The sequence below is a fragment of the Sciurus vulgaris genome, assembly GCF_902686455.1.
Source record: "Sciurus vulgaris genome assembly, chromosome: 4".
Taxonomy (NCBI): Eukaryota; Metazoa; Chordata; class Mammalia; order Rodentia; family Sciuridae; genus Sciurus; species Sciurus vulgaris.
The window spans coordinates 25,099,986-25,125,078 of record NC_136464.1 but is presented as its reverse complement, the minus strand read 5'-3'; the positions used below and the strand labels follow the sequence as shown (position 1 = coordinate 25,125,078).

Below are 25,093 nucleotides of genomic sequence, written 5' to 3'. Positions count from 1 at the left end.
GCTTTGATTTCTTCTGCTTTGGGAGTCTTGTTAAGGAAATCTGGTCCTAAGCCAACATGATGAAGATTTGGGTCTACTTTTTCTTCTATTTGGTGAAGGGTCTCAGGTCTAATTCCTAGATCCTTGGTCCATTTTGAGTTGAGTTTGGTGCAGGGTGGGAGATAGAGGTTTAATTTCATTTTACTGCATATGGATTTTCAGTTTTCCCAGCACCATTTGTTGAAGAGGCTATCTTTTCTTCATTGTATGTTTGTAGCACCTTTGTCTAGTATGAGGTTACTGTATTTATGTGGGTTTGTCTCTGTGTCTTCTATTTTGTACCATTGATCTTCCTATCTATTTTGGTGCCAATACCATGCTACTCTTGCTCTGTAGTATAGTTTAAGGTCTGGTATTGTGATACCTCCCGTGTCACTCGTCCTGCCCAGGATTGCTTTGGCTATTCTGGGTCTTTGGTTCTTCCAGATGAATTTCATGATTGCTTTCTCTATTTCTATGAGGAATGTCATTGGGATTTTAGTTGGAATTGCATTAAATATGTAAAGCACCCCAAAGGCTTATTCTTTCTGCTAAGTCCAGCAGATCATCACTCTCTACTGACCTGCTTTGGAATTATTCTTGAAAATCTAGCAGGCGGTTACAACTTGCACCAAATACTTCCTTTTCTGGAGTCACCACGTTTCTTGAGTATCTCTGCACAGCTTTTCTGGCTTCTGCCATGGAGGCCACGTATTGGCTAGGGGTTGTGTTTGGCTGCTGGTGGGCCTAACTACTCTGTATTAATCTTACTAAAGTTTGTTCTCGCACATCAAAAAGCCAGAGGTAAACCTGGCATAGTGGCACACACCTGTAATCCCAGCTACATGGGAGGCTGAGGCAGGAGGATTCCAAATTTGAGGCCAGCCTAGACAACTTAGCAAGATCCTGTCTCAAAAAAAAAAAAAAAAAAAAGATAGGGAGACTCAGTGGTAGAGCACTTAACTAACATGCATGAGATTCTCAATTCAGCCCCCTGGGGCTAGGGAAAGCCAGAGGTAGACAGTACAGGGCCATTTGGTGGCTTCCTTATAAAATTAAAGTACTGAGACTCTTTCAGTTTTGTCATCTTTAGTACAAGTTTTTCATCCTCAAAATGATAAGATTGCTGCTGGAACTACAGTCATTACATCCCAATTCCAGGTTCTGGAAAGGAGAGCAAAGGGGGAAAAAAAAAAAGCAAAATGGCAGTGCTACTTTAAGGCCTTTCCCTGAAATTTAATGACTGCGTAAACAGGATTTTGCTGTAGGGTCACAGCTATGTTCTGAAGAGACTGGGAAACTTGTCTTTCATCCCGGACACTCTGAATAAAGTTAGCGTTGTGTAATTAAGAAAAGGAACATGGGTGTGGGTGGACCAGGAGCCAACTCTGCCAGTGGGTTCTTCATTAACTCAGTAGTAATGGAACCTCTTACTTCTTACTTCTTACCTCTAGAGCAATCTGGAAGGTGGTTTTTGACTTCCTTTATCTTTGTTCCAGAAACTGATGAATACCCTTTATGGATGCATAGTTTCTTCATTGGCAGCCAGAAAAATGCATTTTTATCCCCTCAAGGGAAGGGTGGGTATCAATACTCTTATCTGACCTTTGTCAAGTGAAAGCAGTTTAAATGTATGTACACTTCATTTCTTATCTTAGATGTGCACAACTGCAGGACTTGTGGATGAAGAGGTCTTGTGTAAAGAATATCAGCCTTTTGTCTAGGGCCTCAGGCTGTGGCCTTGTCGCCAGGGAGACCTATCACATGGGAGAAGGAGTCATGGGTCTTAGGATAATTTTCCTGGATTCCAGACCCCCAGGCCAGAGGAGGCCTGGTGCTGGATCCAGATCTGTTTCCCTCTGACTCTAGAGTAGATGATGGATGAACTTTGTAAAGTGCAGATTCCTAAATGAATACATAAAATTATGGTGCAGGAACAGGTCTCCTTCACCTCGGCCTCTATTTAGGGGAAGGGAACCATGCCTATTACTGCAGGTAGTTGGCATTCACTGCTTCCTTCCCTCTTTCCAACGACTGCCTCAACCCAAATGTACTAGTTCTACTTTGCAAATTGGAGTGGCCTCTCCAGACAGCCTCTGAACTAAGTATTAGAAATTAAAAAAATTAAAGACTTCAGGAGGCACAAAATCTAGAGGCAGTGATAGACGGATCAGTCCATATAAAACCTAGACAAGTTGAGGGCTGGGCAGGGATATGCAAAAGAGAAGCTGGTGTGGGGGTGGAGCAAGCTTGTATTGAGTCCTGGAGGGTGAATCAGAGGCAGAGGGTGGGCCAGAGCCAGAAGCTGATGGACCTTTTCCACTGTGCCAAGGAGTTTGCTCTTGATGTCACTATTAATGGAGAGTAACTGAAGACTGTCAGGCCAGAGAGTGGGGTGCACTCCTCCCTTCCTCCCCCACCTCTCTTTCTCTCTTTTCTTCTTTCTTACCAGGGATTGAACCCAGGAGTGCTCAACTACTGAGTCCATTTTTATTTTTTATTTTGAAACAGGGTATTACTAAGTTGCTTAGGGGCTCACTAAATTGTTGAGGCTGGCTTTAAACTTTTGATCTTCCTGCCTCAGCCTCCTGAGCGAGGGCCCCTGTGCCCAGCTCCTTCATGCTTTTAAAAATGCTCAGCCCAGCAACAGTGAGAGGGGCCAACAGGACCACAGTCAAGAGGGATGGAGAGGGAGAGATTTTAAGAGATGAAGATGAGATGGAACCTGGTGAAGGAGCTGGAGTTATGTAAGTTGGTTTTCAAGTTTGTGTTTGTGGCCAGTAAATGTGATGCTCTTCACTGAAAGAGGGTTGAAAGGAGGATTCGTGTTGCTCTGTTTGAGGTGCTGATGGGATATTCATGGAGACAGAACTTAGGAGAGTGTTATGGAATGGTTTTACTAGCTAGGAGCATTAACCAGAAAGATGAGGAATATAATCAGCAGGGTGGTCATGAATGTTTAAGGACTAACTCTCTGAAATAAAGAAGGGAAACAGTCCCTGATTTGTAGCTTTTGCCAATTTCAGTGGTGTAAATTCTCTCACAAGGCTGATTTTAAGCTACCAATGTGTTGTCTCTGAATTTGAGTTGTGAAGAGGTGTGGGCAGCTAGCTCAGCTCATCACTAATAACTCATTTCACTTTATCTTTAGTTACCTGAGCCCCAGAAATACCTGTTGTTAACCAGCCCAGGATCAGGTAGCTTTCACTGATGCTACTTAAGGACCACTAACAGGTTTGAATGTGGTCTTTGTTCCATAGAATGTTAACAAGAATATTAGCTACAATGTAGGCAATGTCAGAATCTGAAAACATGACCAGTGGACTTGCAATATTTGATTTAACTCCTCACAATATCAATATATTGACTCTAAGGAGACCAGTGAAATTGGAACTTGTCAGAATAATTCTAGTAGGAACAACACCCCTGACTTATTATAATCCTTTCACATGGTTTTGTACAATCAGGATTTTATGTGAGTTAGGAACATATTGAACACCCATGGTCTTTCTGAGTGATAAATTGGCCAACATTTCAATATATAATCTGCCATGTTACATCCAGACAAAATGCTGTTCACATTTTGCAATCTTAAACTCTGACACTTTTTTCTTTTGAAATAAGTACCCTGTCTGACTTTAAATTTTTTTCTTAAGAATCTAGTTTCATTAAGCTTGAAGATTTATTATTACATAGCCACATTTTTCCATAATATTTTTCGCATTTCTTTGAGATCTATTACCCCTGCTTTTATTATCGAGCCAGCAGCCCGTCTGCTTGCTTTCCTATCCTGAACATCGGCAGGAGCTTTGAAACTGAAGGGATGCCCTGGGCTAACCACACTTTAAATCTGTCTTCAAACAGATTTTCTAATTTTTCTTGAATCATTAATCGAAGCGGCACACATTTTTTAGCTTTCTTCTTTGTTTACAGTGTTATTGACTTTTCCATCTCAAAATGACATTTGGGCCAGTCTTGGTTTTATCATTGTGGGTTTCAGTGTGGCAGGATCTTTCAGTAGCTCTTTTTCACCAGGGAATTCATTCAAAATGTTTTCATTATGGAAGTCGAATCAAGTCCAGCGCAGTAAATGGCAGGACTAGGCCAGATTTCTGTGATGCTTTGCATGTGTTCTCTAATCCAGTGTCCTGCTCTTAAGCACTGGTGCCACATTTTGGCTATTGCTTGGTTCCTTCCAAGTCATCATCAGACTCAGTTCAGGAGAGTGAGAAGATAACATATCCCTGAAAGTGCACCCTGGGAATGAGGACCTGCCCCCAAGTGGAAGACTTCCTCTTCTGGTAGCCATAGGACACCATGCTTTTGCTTCTTGACATTCAGGAACCTGTTTTGCATTCCACATTGCCAAATATAGTTACATGTCTTAGGTAGAGTGGTTTGCATGAAGTCAAATTTACATAATTTGTGTGAGTATCATTCAGGACCATATGGCTAAATACTTTGTTTTGGAGGGGAAGGTACTAAGTATTGATTGAATCCAGGGATGCTCTACCACTGAGTTAAAATCCCTGTCCTTTTTATTTTTGATTTTTGAAACAAGGTCTCACTGAATTGCTGAGGCTGGCCTCGAATTTACAATCCTCCTGCTTTGGCCTCCCAAGCAGCTGGGATTATAGGTGTGTACCACCACACCCAGCAGTACTTACTTGATTCTAAATTTACCTGTAACTTAGTTTTTAATCTGTCCTTTGTCTCTTCCCCTCCCCTCAAAAAAAAAAAAAAAAAAAAAAAGACATTTTAGCTCATTAGGTTATATTGTCTTGGTTAAGTTTTACTGTTGTTCTTCTTTAATTTTTATTAATTTCAGTGATAAAATAATTTATGTTGTTTGTTTCTCCTTTAATATCACCAAGAGAGTAAGGAAAGAAAGGCTAATTCTTTATTGAAAATAATCTGTAGTCTTTTGCCACAAACTCCATTCTAAAATTATTTTTTATCAACTAGATTGACACATTTACAAATTAAAGTCATTGTTATTAGCTATTTTTATAATAATATTTAAACTATTTTATAATAGTTTTATTTAGATATAATTAATGTATCATGAAAATAATTTTTCCTGGTGTGTGTGTGTGTGTGTGTGTGTGTGTGTGTGTGTGTATGCTGAAAATTAAACCCAGGGGCACCTTACCACTTTACCAAGGAGCTACAAACCCAGCCTTTTTAATTTTTTATTTTGAGACAGGGTCTCATTAAGTTGCTGGGAGTCTTGCTAAATTGCCCAGGCTGGCCTCAAAATGTGATCTTTCTTTCTCAACCTCCCGAGTCACTAGGATTATAGGCGTGTATTATTCTTTTAAATAACTTTTTGCTATTCCCTGTCCCACCATGTAAATAATAGAATAATAATTTTATATTTAAAATTTAATTTTACTTTTCTCCAATTATAATTGAATACACTTTTGTTTCCTATCCTTTTCTGCTATGTATATTTTTATGTAGTTGAAATCGTGCTGTTACAGAACTTACCACCTTATGTGAGGATCTTCCTCATATTCTGTAACCTCTCTATAGGGGTGCTTCAACAGCAGGATCATTTATGATGGCAAAACATTAGAAAACATAATATCCATGAGCATGAATGAGCATGGCTAAATAAATTACATTGGTCCTGAGGAATTCTGTGGAATAGTTAAAAGTGATACTGGGGAATGACAGTGGCCAAATCATATTGTCATACCATGTGCACGTGTGAATACGTAACAACAGACCCTCCTGTTACGTACAGCCAAAGTGCACCAGTAAAAAAATAGGGAAAAGAAATGAATGCAGTGAGCGGGGCACGGTGATTGATCCCAGCCACTCGGGAGGCTGAGACAAGAGGATGGCAAATTCAAGGCCAGCTGGGCAAATTGGCAAGACCCTGTTTCAAAATAAAATTTAAGAAAGATCTGGGGGATGCCTGCATGACTGATGTGATCCTACAATTAGTATAATCAGAACGCTGAGAGATTACACTTCATTTATGTGTGATATGTCAAAATGTATAAATGCATTCTACTGTCAGGTACAACTAAGTAGAACAAAAAAAAAATTTTTTTAAATAAAGAGCTGGGGATGTAGCTTGGTGCTTGCCTGGCGTGTCTGAGGTCCTGGGGTCAATCCCCTGCACTGGAAAAGGAAAAAAAAAAAAAAAAAAAAAAAAAAAAAAAAAGCATACAGTGGATCTCCTGTACTGACGTGAATAGATTTAAATAAATCACAGAGTCATACGGGTAGCACAGCCCCGTTTTAATAGCCAGAAACAAATCCTGCAATGTACGCTTACGAATACCTGTGAACGCACAGCCAGGGAGCGTCTGGAGGGACACACTTGAACTCCTGATAGCGGCTCCCACTGGGAAGGGCACTTGATAGTTGGGATGGAAAGAAAAGCCGGTTAGGGTGGGGGAGGGGAAGGGGTCTTGGCTTTTACACTGTTTTTTTTTGTGTGTGTTTTTTTAAGATAATAAGAATGTATTTCCGTATTAGATGTGTAATTTTAAAAATAGAAGAAAATCACTTTTTGTGTCTACATCATTTGCTCCATGTATAAACTGCAAAGCTGTTCATCCAGCACACTGGGTAGGGGTGTCGTGTTGTTCTGAGTCCTTTGCCATGGTGACCGGTGTTGTGGGAGCGCAGCTTCTTGGCTCAGACATCATTCTCTGCTTTAGAATTCATCCCTGGGCCAGATTCTCGAGATTGGAATTACCAGATCAAAGGAGCTGCATGCTTTGGGGTTTCCCGCCATAAATTACTAAATCGTTTCCCAAAAGACTGTGTTGTGAGGTGGTTATACCACCCTCCCGCAGTATATGAGAATGCCTGGTGTGTCCTTCCCTTTAGAGATTTCATTCACAAAGATATTTATTTTAGAGAAATATCTAAAATCTCATTGTTGATTTTACACACACACACACACACACACACACACACACACACACACACACTGTGCTGGAGACCTGACCCCAGGGCCCTGCACACATCAGGCAAGCACTCTACCACTGAGCTACACCCTCAGTCCTGTGAAGTGGGAGGTTTCCCCAAAATAGGTCATCTCTCTGTGTTTGGTTGTGTGAAAATTGTCTCCTCAAGAGGTGTTGTCCATCGGCCTCTCAAGGCCTTACTGATTTTCCTGGTCGATTTGTAGAAGTTCCTTTAAAAGAGTTCCTTATATGTAAAATTGACTTGTTTTTAAAACACTTTTTTGTTTAACTTTTATCTCTGTTATGTATATAGAAATGTAACATTTAAAAATATTGTAAGCCTTTCCTGGTGTGCTTTTTTTCCCACTGATGTTATGCATAGAAATCCCTCCCCCTTCAGAGATGTGATAAATATTCACCATATTTGCATACGCCATTCATCACTTTACAGAAGTTTGACCTACTGTTACAAATATATTTTGAACAAAATAATTAGCGCCATTAAAAGGATTACAGGATAGAATTCTCAGTGTCCCTAGAAGTTCCAAATGTTGATGAGTCGTATTCCGCATCTTCGTGGGACAACCTTGGTGGTGACTGAGGGGCAGCAGGAGGGGCAGGAGGTCTGTCACAGCCCGTACTTCTAAAGCTTCTTCCTAGGAGAAAATGATTCGTTTTACTGAGACTCTGCTCATTGGATCCTCAGCTATCTCAGTGTAGCAGGGACCAGAAATTTGAAATCTTGAGAATTATCTTTTATGAACTCAGTGGATTTATGGAAAAAAAAAAAATTGAGTGCTTTGTCACGGCTCTATCCCAGCTTCTGGATAAGGACTTGTATTGTGCTGCTCATGTACTGGCAGGTGGCTTCCTGTTTTTTGGGAAGGAGGGGGTTTCTTAAGAAGAATTTCCAGCCGGGTGGTGAACATGCCTATAATCTCAACAACTCGGGAGGTTGAGGCAGGAGGATCACACGGTGCAAAGCCAGCCTCAACAACTTAGTGAGGCCCTAAGCAACTTAGGAAGACCCTGTCTCAAAATTAAAAATTTTTAAAATGGGTTGGGGATGTGGCTCAGTGGTAAAGCACCCTGGGTTCAATCCCCAGTACCAAATATGTTGATGATGAGGACAATCATGATGATGACGAGGATGCTGATAAGGCCAGGGATTTCTGGGCGATGGTGTCAGTGATGGTGGCGAAGGGCAGACAGCCGCCTTGAGATTTGAAGCTCAGTTATTGAGGCTGCACCTGAGAGTCGAGAGCTTAATCTGAAGTGTTTCAGAATGCCTTCCTTAAAGAAGTCTGGGGTTCGCTTCTCTATGGGTTTGCTTCTCTGTTTAAAGCTTTGCAGATTTCCTTTCCCTTGAACTTGCTGAAGGGAGGCACGGCCACTGCGCCGCGCCACTGATGACCACTAGGGGGAGCCCTGGGTGCTTCTTCCTCGGCTCGCGCTCCTGGACGACCTCAAAGGACCGACTTTCAATCTTCCTCCCGCTGTGGGCGCCTGAGAGGCCTTTCGGGTTCAGAGGGTGGGAATAGTCCACCTTCCTCATGCCAAAAAGGCCTTCCTTCTTTGTGGGCATTGCTCACTAGTCACTCCTCAAGTCTGTAGTCTTATTTTTCAGTGATTTGGAAAAACAGGACATTTTAAAATAGATTTTTGTAATATTCCAGAACCTCAAATGCCTTTTTGCAAAACACTTCCCTCACAATACCTGGGACTCTAAGGGGAAGGTCGTTTTAAATGTCTGAAAAGTGCCAGGTTTGCATAGAAGCGAGTTTCCTACTGGGGTGTCCTAAATAATTGCCAGAAACCTTCAAGAAGGCCTGGCCAGCGTGTTCTGCGTTAGCAAAGGAGGCAGAGCTCTGTTCTAGCTGATGGGGAGATAGTTTTCTGTAGGGATTTTTAGACATTCTTGAAATTGGTGGCAAAATGCTGTCTAGGGCAGGGCTCAAGGGTGTGCAGCAGTGGGGTGGGAGGCAGCTTAGTAGCAGAGCCCTTGCCCAGTATGCATGGGGCCCTCTTATGTCCACAGAACCAAAAAAGAAAAAAAAACAAAAATAATCTGGAGCTATATTGAGAGCTCCAGGCAGTTTTGATGTTTTGATCTGGGTAGTCCAAGTCATCCTTGGCTCCGTGAGAGTGGAGGGGATGTGTACATGCCTTTTGAGGGATGGGTGAAAGGTAGTTGATGTGTTTTCTCCATCTGCTCATGTGGACTCCCCCCAACTCACCCCCTGGTACTGACAATTGAACCCAGGGCCTCACTCATGCTAGGCAAGCCCTCTACCAATGAGCTACGATGTCCCCAGCCATTTTAAACTTTTATTTTGAGACAGGATCACTAAATTGCCCTTTCTTGCCTCAAGCTTGCAATCCTGCTTCAGCTTCCCGAGTAGCAGGGATCACAGGAGTGTGCCACCGAGCTGGCTCATGTCAACTTTACTGTGCCGAGAATCTCAATAATTGTATTACTTTATGAATGTTTCTGTAATGTCTATAAGATCATATATATTTCAAGGCATGTTCCTACTCTGAGTAAATGGAAAGCTTTAGAAATAATACTAAACCAATATCAATTACTAAGCAGTGATTCATTTGCAAAATTATATCATCACTTTACCAAAGGACCCACCATGATTCCATTAAATGTCTGTCTGATTTGCTTAACAAGGACTTTTCCAAGAACATTCTGCTTTGTAAAACAGAGGAATTATACAGATGTTCCAGAGTCCAGTGGTTTAGATTTGGTTCTCATTGCGCCATGAAGTCCAATGACAAGTCATGGTTATACATTCCAAAGTCAGTGATGGAAGTTTGAGTCTTTAGCTGGGTGTGGTATTGCACACCTGAAACCCAGTGACTAGGGAGGCTGAGGCCAGCCTCAGCAACTTAGTGAGGCCCTAAGCAATTTAGTGATACCCTGTCTTAAAACATTAAAAGTGCTGGGGGTGTAGCTCAGTGGTTAAGTGCTCCTGAGTACAATTCCCAGTACCAAAACAAAACAAAACCAAAACGCACAAAAAGAGAGTTCAGGTATTTATTATTTATCCCCGGACATAAAGGAAGTTTAGAGCCTGCTGGAATCTATAAGCTGAGTTATTTGCTCCTTTCCCTGTAAGCCAGATCTTATTTATATGTGACTGAGGACAGCTTCTAGGTTATTCATTGTGTGGATTCTGCTGTCTTTATACTATCCTGTTAGTCTCCTTGAACAAGGTGATGTCACCTAACTTTTATCCAGACTTTCAGGATAATGACCCAGGGAAGCCCTCTAGGCCCACTGGGAAATATCAAGACTTAGACTTTAGGGCATCAAGACTTTCTTCCCCTCTGAGAAGGGGTGGCAGGTAGAGGAGCTCTTGATCCTTTGGCAGGAGGGACTTGCTTTCTGTGAATGCAGACTCCAGGGGTCTCTGCTCTTACTTATTCACCGAACAGGGCAGACTTGTTTCCATGCATGATCATGTCACTCCTCACCATGACCTCTGAGGGGGGAACTGACATCCCCACCATTTTGCAGATGAAGACTTTGAGGCTTGGAGGAGAAAGAAGGTAAGTTGCCCTGGGTTCCATGTTAGATCAGAGGAAAAGCCTAGCTTGGGATGAGGTCTGCTGGCTCCAGAGCTTCTCTTCTTAGCTACAAGCCATCTCCATTCCTCAGCCAAGAAAGCAAAAAAATCTGGAGTGCATCCTTGCCGGTGCCATTCATACCAAGGTACCTAATTCACAGGATGACTGTCCCTCAGCCCCAACAACATCTCAAGATGGAAACACTGCAGAACTTACTTTGCTAGTCGCCTGGGGCCAGCAGTCAAGCCACAGCTGGAGAAGAATCTCTGGTTATGGGCTGTCTAGGCCAAAGCAAGTGGTTTGCTTGATTCAGCCAGCGAGCAGGCACCAGGAAGGCCTGGCCCAATGACAACCTCGTCCGAGAGTGCCAAGAGCTTGTTTAAATTTTCAGGAGCTTTCTTTCATCTGTCTTTGATGATCTGTCTGTTGCGAGGATATCTGCTTTCTGTAGAATCCATCTGTGTTGATTTGTCCCATTTAGGGAAGAGAATTTTTATTTTAATGAAGAAAGTTGTTGAGGGGACAACAAGTGTGAAGTTCAAAGAGCTCAAATAAAAGAAGGATAGACAATGCTGGGCTTTAAGGGGGCCCTTTAAACAGCTCTGCCCTTTCCTGCTACAGCTTTGAACTGATTGGGAAGACAAAAGAGTGAGATGTAAGAAGAGTACCATAACCCCTTTATGCTGGGAATGGGGTTCAGCACTACAGCAAGTGGGGTTCCTGACACTGGCCTTCAGCATCAGGTTGAGGCTCCCAGGCCTCCAGGTTATGGGCAGCTCTGGGCTGAGGCTGGGCCTCCCACCCTGGGCCCAGCTGGGGTGTGTAAGCTTAGCACCTGCAGCAGCCTGCTCCAGACTCAGGGGGCGGCTGGGCTACTGGTTGTCCTTCCAAATTCTCCAGTCACTTGAGCCATACTGTCATTCCAGTGTTGAAGGGAGGGAGGGGACAGATTGCGGCCAGGAGTGGGACCCTAGAGGAGGTGGAAGAAACCTCAGGAAAAGGGAAGAGGCAGTCTCCTAAAAACAGGAAGAAAAATTGAAACCTCCGTCTCCCTCTTTTGGAATTTATCTGATATCTATATTTAACGTCTATAAATACGTTGGCAGAACTGTAAATGAACGTGCTTTGTTCTGTTTGCCTTTCTAGATCCTGGACTATCAGAACACCACCTTCTTTGGTGGGGACCACATATCCATGATCGATTACCTCCTCTGGCCCTGGTTTGAGCGGCTGGATGTGTATGGGATAGCTGAGTAAGACCTTGACCCTGTGGTTGCAAATACACTGGTGGCGATGTTTGAGATGGTCTTTGTGCCATTACCATCCCCTTGTGGGGGCGTCCCAGGACGTATAAAACAAAAGCAGGCTCTCAAGCCACCGTGTGTGCTTCCTGGTTCCGAATGCACCTGGGCTTTTCTCCCGCGCCTGCAGACTCTCAGGCGACGCCGTGTGCAAAAGCCTCCCACAGCGCCTCACAGCCTGCTGTCCTCCCCAGCTCCTCCGGTCCTGCTGCACCACACACCCGAGTCACATCTCACTTCCCTGAGGAATCTTCCCCAGATAGGAAGATCCTTTTTTAAAAAAGTTCTTGGAAGTAACACATGAGTAATGTTTACACATATGCACGAAATGGCACCCACATCCTGCAGAAGGGTAGAGGTGTTTAAAGTCAAAAAATAGCTCTGTCGTGTCCTGGGCAGAACACAGGCTTTGTCACCCCAAAGCTCAGAGACATGTTGGATAGTTCTCGAACTCTTGGGCTAATCTCTGCCATGTGCATAGTGGGTGCTGGACATTCCTGATGTCTGGAAATCAGTAACATAACATACTGGGATATTCAAGCTCAATCTCTGACATGTAAATGATAAGAACCTGTCTCCTCCAAAGACAGAGCATTGAACCTCAATCAGGAAGCCTCTCCACCGGTCCTGGACTGTCCCTAGCCAGTTGCGTTACCGTAGCATGTCACCCTGCATGTCCTCTCACCCTGCATGTCCTCGACCTAAATTCCACGATCCATCTTTAAGAGAGCCCTGGTGGCTCTGTTATTTCAAGTCTCGGGATTATTTTATTCATTTACAAAATATTTTTGAAAACTACTTGTTTTTATCTTTTTCAAACTCCCTGAAGTAAAATCTGCAGAGGACCTAGAAATGTTTGCTCCAGAGAATTGTCTTTTTTGTTGGTAAACAAGGAAATAAACACTTTATTTCCCTAGAGCCTCGATCTACAAGTATCCCACTGTATTGTTAGAAGCAACAGATTCTGCAGTCCCAAAACGTGTACAGCTGTTTCAAAAAGAAAATTTTTCTTCAGTGAAGCTATCATGTTCACTTGATAATATTACAACTGTACTAACCATATTCCCCCAAGAAACTCATTTTTGCTTTCTTGCAAATCTAAAAGGCAATAAGTGTCCCCCCCCAATGCCTTCCCATGGGACATGCTAACCCCCCTTTCTTGTCTTGCAGTTGTGTGAATCACACCCCAACGTTACGGCTCTGGATAGCAGCTATGAAGCAGGACCCCACAGTCTGTGCTCTGCTCATAGATAAGAACATTTTCCTGGGTTTCTTGAATCTCTATTTCCAGAACAACCCTAACGCCTTTGATTTTGGACTAATTTGTTGAGCCTCATGATCCCCCGTTCAACACCCAGAATTCCCAGCATGTTGTGATTCTGTATCAGGGATTGTCTCAGGAGTCAATCCGTCTCTGTTCCTTTTCTTTGAGGTTCCCAATAAAAATGGAAACAGAAAATGTATTCTTTCTGATAATCATTTGTCTGACTTCTCTAGCCTGTAGCTTCTAATGATTCACCAGAAAGTGCCCAGCGCTGATATCCAAGTTCATTCTGGGAGCCAGTGCATCTCTTGGATCTTTGGGCTTTGGACAGTTTGATCTCCAGAGTATTGGTGACAGTACTGATGCTGGCGTTCAGGGCCTGCCTATGATGCACGATTGTCACTCCCGAATGGGACCTTCCCAAAACCTCCCTGGTGAGTGGAAGTCTTGGGAAGAGGGAGGGGAAGAAGAAAACACTCCAAGTCCAGATACCCTCCTTTTGACAAGTGAATGCTGCTGCCCTATGGGCGGGTTTGAGCGTCATTCTGTTCAAACTTTGGCCATGGGCCTGGGAGACACGGAGGGTCTTGTGACTGGAAAGAATTCCAAAGCAGGAAATGAAACCCGTTTATCATTCTGGACTGAGTACGTCAGAATTTCACTGTCAGGGCTCAGGATGTCTCACAGAATGTTCTATAACCAGCATCCTGCACCGAAAAAATGCGCACACACCCCAGGTCATGGGTAAAGGTCACTCAGCTGGATTTTCATCATATACTCTTTCAATTTGTCCCAACAGATGCCTCCATTCGCCTGTATCCCCAGGGCCAGGCGGGGGGCCCTGCCCTCCAGGAGCCCCTCATTTGGGTGGAGGTTTTAACCTGCAGCTTTGAAGTTGCTTCTCTTGCAGTGAGAGGCGCTGGCATGGCCCCTCCAGGATGGCCAGGAAGAACTGCACCGCCGGAGACCACAAAGACATGGGGAGCTGAGGATACTGGGTGTACCAGCAGGTGCCTTCGCCTCCCCTTGGGCGGGCAGCCTAGACTGTCCAGTGCTGCCTGATGCAGCCTCTGATTATTTTGGCTTCGCTCACTCAGTTTCTGCCCGAGGCCCTCAGCTGTGCTAAGACCAGGCAGCAGCACGCGTGATGTTCTGACTCGTTCCTGCCCACTCAGGAGCTGTGCGCTGTCCCTGCCTCTGCCTCAGTCCAAGCTGGCCCTCCCTCCTTCCACGTTTCAGCCGGGCCCTGCCATCTGCTGGCTCTGGGCACAGTTTGCCCCATGTAAATTGTAAGCAGTAGTTCCTCCATGCCAGTTGGACAGAGGCAAGCCGGCTGGGTGAGGCGGCCTGGCCTTCCAGAGGAGGTGCCACGTGACGGGCAGTCTGTGGTGCCATCTGCTCCGGAAGTGGCTCCTCGTTGCCATGGCACCTGAACAAATGCAGAGTAGAGTGTGTGAGCCACCGTTTCCCTGGAATCTGTGCTCGGGAACAGGGGCATCATCTCCCACGGCCTCTCTGAGGACTTAGGGGACTGATCAGCCTTTGCAGGTATAAACCCTGCATGCTGTGACTCTGGCACGGGACCCCAATTGCTGTGGCTATGACAGAAAATGGCATTCTCTGGGTGACCAGGATGATGGTGTTCTTTTTCAGGACCACACATGCTACTTTAGGAAGCTTGAAGAACCGGAAATAAAGGATAGAAAAAATACTTTGAGGGGAAACTGCAGGCTGGTGGCCCACAGCCCCCCTTGGGGTCTGAATGGCTCCCTGCAGTCGCCAAGGTCCTGTCACAGACCTTGCCCTAGGTTCCTCCTTGTTTCTTTACGCCATTGACCTGACACACAGAGAGACCGAGTCATCAACCCCTAGAGGCAACCTGGAAGGAGGGAGAAGCACCTAAAGTGGTCCAGGGGGAGCTCTGGAGGGGGTGGGCAGGAAGGAAACGGAGGTTGAAAGAGGCGACGACGTCAGAATAGGAAATCTGCCATCTCACGTCCCAGATGCAACCACATTTAACATCGTGTGTGCGTCTTGTGAGGAGCATGTTAAACCTCAGGATTCAAGCTGAGAGCTTTATCTCTTGCGGACAAGAAAAGGAGAAAATGAGTTGAAACCGTAGCCCTGGAAAAACCTCAGGTGATGTCAATCTCAGAATGGGCGACCGGAGGCGGTGCGGGGCCCTCCCTGGAGGGTCGGAATGGAGCCCAGCTTCCACTGAGCCTAGTTATATCTAAAGGCTGCCGTAAGAGGCAGGTATTGGGATGAATAAGAGGAAATATATAAATGAGAGGGACAAGAGGTTTTTAAAATTTTCGTTCTGCGTTGAAACTCATCTTTGTCTTTCCTTAAGGCTAGTTGATTTACCAAATGTCTCCTCTTGCCTTTCCCAGAGAATTTTTTTGTTTGTTTGTTTGTTTTAGTACCAGGGATTGAACCCAAGGGTGCTTAACCACTGAGCCACATCCCCAGCCCTTTTAAAAAATATTTTGAGACAGGTTCTCACTAAATTGTTCAGGGCTCGCTAAGTTGCTGAGGCTGGCCTCAGACTTTTGATCCTCCTGCCTCAGCCTTCTGAGCCACTGGGATTATAGGCATGTGCTACCATGTCCCCCACTAAAAATTTCATTCTAAAGTAATGGTCATTGGTTATTCATTTGCTAGTCAGAAAAGTCTTTGGAGACTTTATCTGAGGTGCTGTCCCAGATGATCTGCAGGCAGAGGGAGCCCAGGGAAGGCAGACCCACACCTGGAAGCATGGGAGGGGCGGGGCACAACCCTGGCAGCACTGGGGAACCGGGAGGTGGGACTCCGCTGTTAGGAGCTCCCCTAAGTGCAAAGGGAACGATGAACGCTGGTTTTGTTGTGGAGCTTAGCTTCCTTCAGGTTCTGGCCTCAGTGATTCGCACCTGCACTTTCATTTAATCTTCTCAGTGGCTCTAGGAGGTGGGCAGCATTATTCCCATTTTGCAGTTGAGGAAACTGAGGCAAAATCCCTGCTCATAGAAATAAATGATGAGACTTGCTATGCTAGGATGTGGCACCACTGGGATTTGAACACGAAGCCCAAGCTCTTGGTTCCTGCGCCATTTACACGTATCCGGAGCCTCTGTCCCCCTGGGTAGACAGTGAGACATGGGGGTACCTAGTGGGCAGGGCCTCACGCTGTGGGCACGTGGAGAGGGCCTGCCCTTCCTTGGTTCTGTCTGGACCATTAACTGTTCTGCTGAGCAACCTTGCTGCTTGGTGTCTTGTTCTGGATGCGCAGAGCTTGTGGCCTGCCTGGACAGAACCCAAAATGACACAGGAAGAAGAAAAATCTGTGGAGAAGGGGCTTCTTAGTAACTGCTCAGGGCAGAGCTGTGGATGTCAAGAGGGCTAACCCTCTGTCCGGCTCTCCTTAGGGCATCTGCTGTGGTCTGGGGTGGCCCTGATTCCTGGGGTGGGGGTATGTTGGTTTGGGTAGGCTGACTCATTGTCCCTGGCTGGGAGGTCTTAGGGCCGCAGCCACCTAGCTGCTGGGGGCTGAGTCAGCACGCGCCCTGCCTTTGGGAAGAGACCAAGGCCACTGTCTGTCCTCGTGGGGTCTAAGCACTGGAGAACTCTGGACCAGGTACAGTGCGACCAGCGCGGGAGTCACCCCTGGCCAATCGTGAATAAAGCCGAGGGTGAGAGGAAACAGGAAGTGGATCTTTGCTTTCTATTTGTATTTTACATAAAGTTACCCTATTAGAAACCAAAAATATCACTGCCCAGTGGGTTTCAAAGAAACGGAAGGGACCAAACCCCCTCTGCTACCGCTGTCCTGAGGACCCCACTGCTCCACAGACAGAAACGCCTCTGAACATCTCTGAGGCTCACGTGGCTCTATCTTGCTGGGAGATAATTTGTTGTTGACAGTTTTATTTTCTGGTTTCTTTTGGGGGCTGCAGAGGGACATCGGAGTGATGACAAATGCTATTTCACCTATAAAGCAAGGTCTTACATTATGCAGGAGGAAATAAGCCAGCTCTGGGGCTCAGGTGAATGGAGCACAAGCATTTGGGAGACAGAGCAGTCAGGTGGCTTTGGTTGTCTTTGGGGAGGTGCTTCACATTTTATAAGGGAGCTAAAACGGTTAGAGGTCAAACTCAAAGCAGACCTCCCCGTTCTCACGCCCCGCTCAGGTAGGACTCGGAGCCACGCAACTTCACTTCCAATGACTTACCAACCCTTCCTGGATCTCTGACTTATTCTGCCGCCATTGGTCTTCCTAACAGACCCAGTTCCTAGGGGACAGAACCCCTGTCTTCTGTTCCTCACATGGTGACTACCCGGGGAAAGCCCGTCTGTTGCTCAAGGCTTGGTTGAAGGCCTTTCCTTTACTCTGCAGCCATGATTACAGAAATCCCTGGCAATGGTTTCTTTTGATGGTAAAGTGCTTGGTGGTGAATCTACATAGAGCAAGTTGCTCAGTACAGGATACATTGAGTACCGGAGGGGAAGGGTGGCTTCAAAGCAGGCCAAGTGCACAGAGGTGTTCAAAACAGCAAAAAGACTGCAGGCAACTGGAGTGGTTCTCGGTGGGGGAGGCTGGTAAACTGAGGCCCAAGCGCACACAGTGAGACGATGAGCAGCTATTCTGGGCTGGGGCTGGGGTTCAGTGGCAGAGCGCTTGCCCGGCATGTGTGAGGCATTGGGTTTGATTCTCAGCATCACATATAAATAAATAAAGGTTCATTACCAACTAAAAATATATACCTTTTTAAAAAATTTTAAAAAAAGAATAGGAGCAAAATGTTCAAGAAGATGTCCAAGAAAAGTTGGATGGCATGCAATTTACATAAGAAGCATAAAAGCAAGGCCTCTGCAGATGTGATAAACATACACAGAAAAATTTTGGAAAGTGACCCAAGAAACAGTACCGGTTCTCTCTGGGGAGAGGACTCAGAAGTCAGGAGTGGGTGCGTTTATGTTTTTTTTTTTTTTTTTTTTTTTTTAAATCATGACTAGTACTGTTTTATTTAAAAACAAACTACTTAAAAGTACAAGCTATCTTTAGATGGCAATGAGAAAAGTCAACTGTAAACACTGCCCCTCCCGGGAGGCTGGGAGGGGGGAGCAGAGCAATGCGGACAGGCCTGGCCCCCGAGGGGCGGTCCTTGGCTCTGCATGGGAACCAACCAAACAACCTCCCAGCTCTATCCCACCAGGGACAGACTAGACGGAACACGAGAATGTTCTGAATCAGCCTTGGAGAGGCTGAAGCCAGGATTTCCTGGACGTTCACTGGCTGCTGCCCCAGCTGCCAACCCTGCTCTGGGAGATGGCCACATACACCGGCCACCCCAGAGGGCATGGATCGTGTAACTAAGGACTCCACAGCTTGGGGGTGAATCAAGTTACTGTCTCACTCAAAAACCGCCCCTGGCCCATCACTGTGGTGTGGAGTCCTGTTAGCTTAGCATCTGAGGCTTCCCCTGGTTCCACTCCCTTTTCAGCTTTATTTGCCACAATATCCCAGTAACATATGCACCCGCACTGCCTGGTTAGAATATTACCAGTCACTTACCCCCAAAATGACCTTAGACAAGTCACAGAACCCCTCTGTGCCTCAGTTTCCTCATCTGGAAAAGGGAGGACAGTCACCGCATCCACCTGAGGACTGACTCAAAGTTCGCAGCTGAGAGCGCACAAATTGAGTGCTGCGCTGGCATTGCATGGTTCTGGCTGCTGTATTTCTCTTGGTCACACAGTGCCTGTAATGTGGCCCAGGGACCTGCATCCAGGTGATGCGGGTAGTGCGGGGCCACATGTGGACAAACAGGCCCTAACTAATCTTCTGCTGTGTGCATTTCAGTCTTTCTTGTGGCAATTTTCGCAGGCATGTAATTGGAAGGTCACCTCTCTGTCCCTCCCCAAATTATCATGGTGCTGGGGATCCAACCCAGGGCCTCACACATGCTAGGCAAGTACTCTACCCCTGATCTTACATCCCTAGTCTTTTTAAAATTTGAGACAGGGTTGTGTTAAGTTGCCCAGGCTGGTCTTGAACTCAACTTCCCAAGTACCTGGGATTACAGGGGTGTGCCACCACGTCTGGCCTGCTTAGTTCTTCTTAATGACCCACTAAGAATTAGCATTGCTAGCTGCCTTCTGCAGAGGCCTGGACATAGCTGCTACCACCTGGACCACAGATCCCCAGAAGGCTCATCAGCTTCTCCCAGGCCACCTCCCAATAGCTGTGGCAAAAACTGGCCCCTGAGGTTTCCTGTAGCTTTCCATTTGGAAAGGAAGTGAGAAATCTTCCACAACTAGGGGTACTGCCAGTCACTTGGGGGAAAGCTTTAAAAATAGAGTCTTGCCTGACCATTCCAGATTGGATTCTGATACCATGTAGGGTCTGGACAAATGACCCAGTTCCCCAGGGGACTGAACACCCTTGATAATGAACCAATGTGCTAGCCAGGTTCTCAGCCAGGCCGTGTGTCAGCAAGGCACGGGAAGGAACTATAATTTGGAAGTTGTGTGTCCCCCTCAAAGATTCACGTGTTGGAAGCTTGGTCCTCAGGGTGGTGGTGTTGGGAGGCAGTATGGGACGGGCAGCCCTGAGGACAATCAGGGGTGTGCCCTCAAGAGGGATTAAGGCATTTTTCACGGGACCCTGGTTAGTACTCACAAGAGGATTGTTATAAAAGTTTCAGGCACCCCCATTCAGCTCTCCATTCCCTGGTTCAAGATATGTTTTCTCATGTGCATGTCCCCACCATCATGTGACGCTAGTTGCTGCCCTATTCGGAGGTCAAATAAATAGCGCTGCCCAAACTCCAACTCTGAGCCCCTCACACTACAAGAAATAAACCTTTTTTCTTCACCAGTAGCCTGCCCCAGGTAGTTCATTATAGTAACAAAGAGTTGACTTTTTACATAGGGACTGGGGCCTTGGAGGAGGCAGTGCACTTCCCCAATCTAAGCAAACTCTTGGCCTCAGGCTGGCTCTATTCATTTCACTCATCAAGTCCTGCATTGAATGCAGCCTGGAGCATTCTGCCCAGAAAGTGGGCGAGGCTGGGTGTCATCAGTATCTTTGGGAAGGAAAAGTGAGTCCTCAAAGTGGGGGTGGGGGGTGTCCTTAGTGGAAAGGTCCACGTGCCCTAGGGGGCCAGAGCTCCTCCAGTTACAAAACAGTCTCCTTTTTCAAACACCAAAAGCTTCCAGAGCCTCCATTTCTTTGCACACATGAACTCTGGGAAGTAAGTTCCTGTGCTGGAATCTGCCCTCCAGCTGGCTTTCAAAGGCCCTTTCTGGAACTCTGCAGGCAGTGCAGACACCGCCTCAAAGACAGAAACCTTCCAGCTTGTTATTTTTAAGTTTCCTGAAACGGTGAGAATAAAAGGGGAGCGAAAACTTCTGCTTGTCAATGGGAAATCCACCCCCGTCCCCAACTCTGCCCCAGGAGCCACACAGACTTCCTGAAGTTAAAAACAAACTCTGTGCCCATTTCTCCTCCATGTGAGATTTTAATTCTATTTTTTTTTTTTTTAATATAAATAAGGCAGCATGAAACACAGAGCCCCGCTGCTTTCTGCTTCAGAAGCAGATTCGGTGTGTAACAGACTCCCGTTTCCCCACGGAGTTCTGCACAAACAAGACACTGGGGCTGTTTTTTGAGTGAACTTTCTCCCGGAAGCAAAGGGGAACCAGAGGGGGATGCAGGCTGGGTCTTGGTTTCTGGAGGCTGCTTCTTGGTTACTGGGTTCTCTTCAAAGCACAGCAGGACAAGGATGAAGGGAGAAAAGGCAGCGGTTATAATAAATAAGGAAATCTGCCCCGATTCTGGAAGTGAAGCCAATGGGATGGCTGGCCCAGGGCTGCCTTGAGCCACACCAGAGCAGGGTCACTCCCTGGGGCGCCAGGCTGTGGCCGTGGGGCTGGGGAGCCCAAGCTCAGTCCAGCTCCTGCTCACACAGGGCCCCTTCCTATGGGATCTGTTGCCCTGACTGCAGCAGTCTCCCCACAAGACCTAACCCGGGTGGCAAAAGGTCTTTCTTCTCGAGCTTTCTGAGGCTAGGCGAGGGAGAACGTGCCTTGGGTCCAGGAAGGCACTGTCCTCTTCAGGTCGCAGTGAGCTCGCACACCCACATCAAGTTGGTTATGCTGTCTGGGAGGTACCGATGGCGTAAATCCTGAGAGAGGAACACAGGTGTGGCCTCGCTCTTGTTCTCCATTCCTCTTTGCCCTGGGGTGATGCTGAGAGGAAATCTCAAGGGGCCACTGAAGCCCAGGTGGAGAAGGGTCTCCTCAATCCTCTGAACGAGGCCTGGAGAGAAGCCCAGCTCTAGCCTCATCTCTGGTGCCTACCCAGGGCCCATAGCTCTCGGCAGGGCCAAGGTGGCCCCTGAATCCTGAGGGCTGTGTTCCTAGTGCCCACACAGGTCCCCAGTCAGCCCAGCCTCCACCAGGCTTTTTAGGTCTGGGTTAGCTGCATGGTCAGCAAGGCCCATACAGAAAGGGTGGGCTCTGCACAGGGAGTGAGTTCCCCTGTAGTGAGGAACCGGACAGGAGGTGGCTTTGGGCCTGTGGACCAGAGCTGGGTTTCCACAGAGTTCTTGCTTCCAAGCCCACCCTGCATTAGGACTGATTCTCGGAGGACAACTCAGGGCTACGGCAGTGCCCACTCAGGGCTCTGCAACTTTCTCTGAACTAGTCCAGATTACAAGCCAGACCCTAGCTTCCTGGGAACTGGGTTCTGTCCCTTGTCCCAGGTACCCTGTACCTCTCTTTCTCAAGATCAGTTTCCATCTTCAGCATCTGCCCTCCCGCTACCACACAGATGGCTAGAGAGTATGGAGAGAGGTGAGAGGCAGCTGAGCTGGCACCCAGCATGGTAAATGGCACCCAGGTGCTTGGGACACACTGTGCTAGCAAAGAGGCCTGGGAAGGGGGTGCACCTGAGTGGGAATGTGGCTGAGCATTGGCCAACTTTAAACCCTCTGCACCAAATACCCAATGGGGTGTAACAAGAGCTCCTTGGAGCCCCAGATCTCCACCTGCTCCTTTCTTCAAACAGTATAAGAAGTGGCAGCCACTGTGGGACCCCTATGGTGCAGGATATGGGTCAAAGGTTGTGGATTCCCACATCTGTCCCCGTTCTTCGTTTGGCTGCAGAAGGCTGGGGCCCGGCGTTCCTGGGAATGGGGTACTGGATCTAAACACAGTCCCCAGCTGCGTTCTCGGAGATCATCTGTAGATACAAAGCACAGGCGGCGGGAGAAGAAAAAGGATCAGCTCAAGTCAGTGTGTGCACTCTTTCCAGCTCAGTCTCCGTGGAGCGTTCCGTCATCGTCTCAGTCATCTGTGGTGATCCAAAAGCACTCTGCAAAGGACCAGTCCCCAAACCCAAAGGACAGCTTTACCAACATGCCTCAAAGGCAGGAAAGTGAATTAGCATCCAGTTGGAATTCTGTTTCCTCCGCGCCGCAGGGCCTGGCTTCCTGGCAGCCTGCACCTCAGCTCTCCACCAAGCCTGCCATGTCCCCAGGATGGGCTGCAGAGCCCCAGCCCTGAGAATTTGTGAGACCTCTCCCTCCTGGCCCTCAAATCCCATATGCTCTACAAGATGACGGCTTTTGGGGGCAGGCCGGCCTGGTCGGAGGGGACATGTAGGGAATATTCACTGACCAGGGCAGGGGCATTCTTGAGCATCTCATAGAAGGCGTCCACTGTCCTCCGGTAGAGACCGCGCTGCAGGACGAAGGGCCGGAAGAGGTTGAGAGGTTCTGCTCTGCGCACGGCCTCCGGGAGCCCCATGGCCTCAGGGACCTTGCGGTTGCCCACAAAGAAATGATGGAGCTTCTTCTCAAGCAGACTCTTCTCCAGGAAGCAGAGCAGCTCATGCAGGCGTGAGCCCAGCTGCGCCGCCTTCCAGTCGGAGGCCTTCCGGGAGAGCAGGAGGTGCAGCAGGGCCGTCTTCAGGTGGTAGGTGCTGAGCCCACTGGGGCCGCTCAGGCGGCTCTGCTTGGAGAGCAGGAAGGAGGCGATCTGCAAGCAGCTGAGGTGGCAGGCACCCTCCGGCAGCCCCTTCGATGTCATCCTGAGGAAGTGCCGCTCATAGACCGCGAAGGACAGGAGCCAGTCAGTGCTGGAGGCTGGGGTCCCCCCAGAGGGCTCCCTGGGGAGGTGGGAGACAAAGAACAGGTCTGAGTCATCACACTGGATCACAGGAATCAGGTTGAAGGGCATGAACTTGCCTGAGCGGAACTTGATTTTGAGGGACCCAGGGGTGTCCAGCTGGCCAAAGGCAAGGTCAAAGTCGTACTTGTGGGCAATGCGGTGCCAGGCTCTGGTGAGGGCTGTCTGGAACCACTTCATGACCTGCATGGTGTCCAGGTATGGGGACTCTGGGGCACACAGCAGGTCCTCCATCTCCCTGCAGGCCTGCGCCCCGCTCTGCTTGGCGTGGAGCAGACACAGCATGTCTTCCCCTAGCTTGGTCTTGCCGCAGATGCAGCCCAGCGGGTCCCCGTCAGCCCGGCCCACCTTGATCTGGCCGTAGCCCTGGCGGTCCAGGGGCACCGAGCGGCTGGAGCACCAGAGCTCCGGGTGGAAGCGGTAGGGCTCGGGGGGTGTGAAGGGCACAAAGAGGTGGCACAGCAGCGGCCTGTCCACCTGCCAGTTCTCATACATGCTGTCCACTCCGATGAAGTCCTCCACCTCCATGTCGGTGTCCCGGTTGCAAAGGCTCCTCAGGGCTTCCAGCAGGTCATCCACGAAGCCCTCCACGAACTCCCGGGTGCGCGCCGCGTCGGCCGTGGCGCCGCGGATGCAGCGCTCGTAGAAGTGGTCCAGGGTGGCCCTACTGGGCAGGGCCAGGCCCCGCAGCGGGGCGCTCCCCGCCCCGGGCAGCTCATCCTCGTCCCCGCCCAGGCACTCAGGCAAGGGGCCGTCTTGGTGGTCCTGCCGCCACACCTCGATGATCAGGAAGAGGATCATGCAGAGAGTGGTCCAGAGGTCCCAGGCCGCCTGGGCCTCAGGCGGCTGCTGGCCCTCCTCCGCCGCCTGCTCCAGGGCCTCCTTCTCGGCCGTCAGCCGCGCCACCTCCTCCTCCAGGCGCAGCTGCTCCAGCTGCAGCTTCTCCTGGTGGGCCTGCATCTTGCGGATGATCTCCTCCTCGTTCTCCGGGACGGTGGCGTTCTCCCGCGGGAACAGCAGCGGGTGGTTGATGATGGCCGTCACCACCACCAGACACACCCGGAAGAGACCCAGGGCCATGGCGGGAGGTTTCCTGGGGACAGAGAGACCACCGGTCACACACCACGCCTCCCTGACGCCACTTCTCCCCAGACCCTCGTGCCAGCCGCCGACCCCCCCAACCCCAGCTGCCCCGCACAGTCGCCTCCTGTGCGTCTTGTCGGGCCGAGGAGGAGGAACCCCAGCTTAGCCATGGTGGACGTGTCTCTGTCGGCCTGTTAGGACGTTCCTTCTGCTCTTGGCAGCACCCCCCAACCCTAGGAGCCAACCCTCTCTCCTCTAGGTCCCTAGGGGTGAGCATTCCAGGCCTAAGACCGTCAGACCATTACACACCCTTGACCCCCCTGCGGCCACCTGTGAACATGTGGCTCTTCAGTCAACATGACCTGATTTGAGCCAAAGGAAGGATCTGCTGGGACCACTGGGAGAAAGACCCCCCTTATGACAGGTTGGGTAACAGGGTCACAGCTGCAGTGCCGGTGGCTCTCTAGCCACCAGAGAGGAGAGCCTGCCTGGGGAAGATGCCAACACAGAGGAAAGCAGACCCCTGGATCCAGCCACACATGAAGCCATTCCTTTTTAAGTCAGTTTGAGTTGTTTTTCTGTCCCTCAAAATCAGAACAGTCCTCAATCAAACATCTGCTTCTACCCCAGTGGATTCTATCCGGTGAATCCATCTTCCTGCAATATGATAAAGCCTAGTGGTTATGAACAAGGGGCTCTAACGCTAACCTTGTCACTGAAAAGCTGTGTGTCTCTGGGCATGTTAACTCACC

The 25,093-nt window shown here is 48.2% G+C and overlaps 2 protein-coding genes across 4 annotated transcripts in view; one reads left to right on the top strand and one right to left on the bottom strand.

Moving 5' to 3' along the window:
• The window catches only part of LOC306658883 (glutathione S-transferase omega-2-like), a 21,679-nt gene extending 3,520 nt beyond the window's left edge, over positions 1 to 18,159 (top strand). The window contains exons 3-5 of the mRNA XM_079136193.1: positions 2,377 to 2,400; positions 11,670 to 11,776; positions 12,995 to 18,159. Coding sequence (XP_078992319.1) covers positions 2,377 to 2,400; positions 11,670 to 11,776; positions 12,995 to 13,154 — 291 coding nt within the window. The 3' untranslated portion in view covers positions 13,155 to 18,159. The remainder of the gene's footprint in view (positions 1 to 2,376; positions 2,401 to 11,669; positions 11,777 to 12,994) is intronic.
• A 50-nt stretch (positions 18,160 to 18,209) lies between these two features.
• ITPRIP (inositol 1,4,5-trisphosphate receptor interacting protein) overlaps positions 18,210 to 25,093 on the bottom strand; it is a 28,002-nt gene continuing 21,118 nt past the window's right edge. For all 3 annotated transcript variants that reach the window (XM_079137809.1, XM_079137808.1, XM_079137810.1), the window contains exon 2: positions 18,210 to 24,351. In XM_079137809.1, coding sequence (XP_078993935.1) covers positions 22,680 to 24,338 — 1,659 coding nt within the window. In that variant the 5' untranslated portion in view covers positions 24,339 to 24,351 and the 3' untranslated portion in view covers positions 18,210 to 22,679. The remainder of the gene's footprint in view (positions 24,352 to 25,093) is intronic.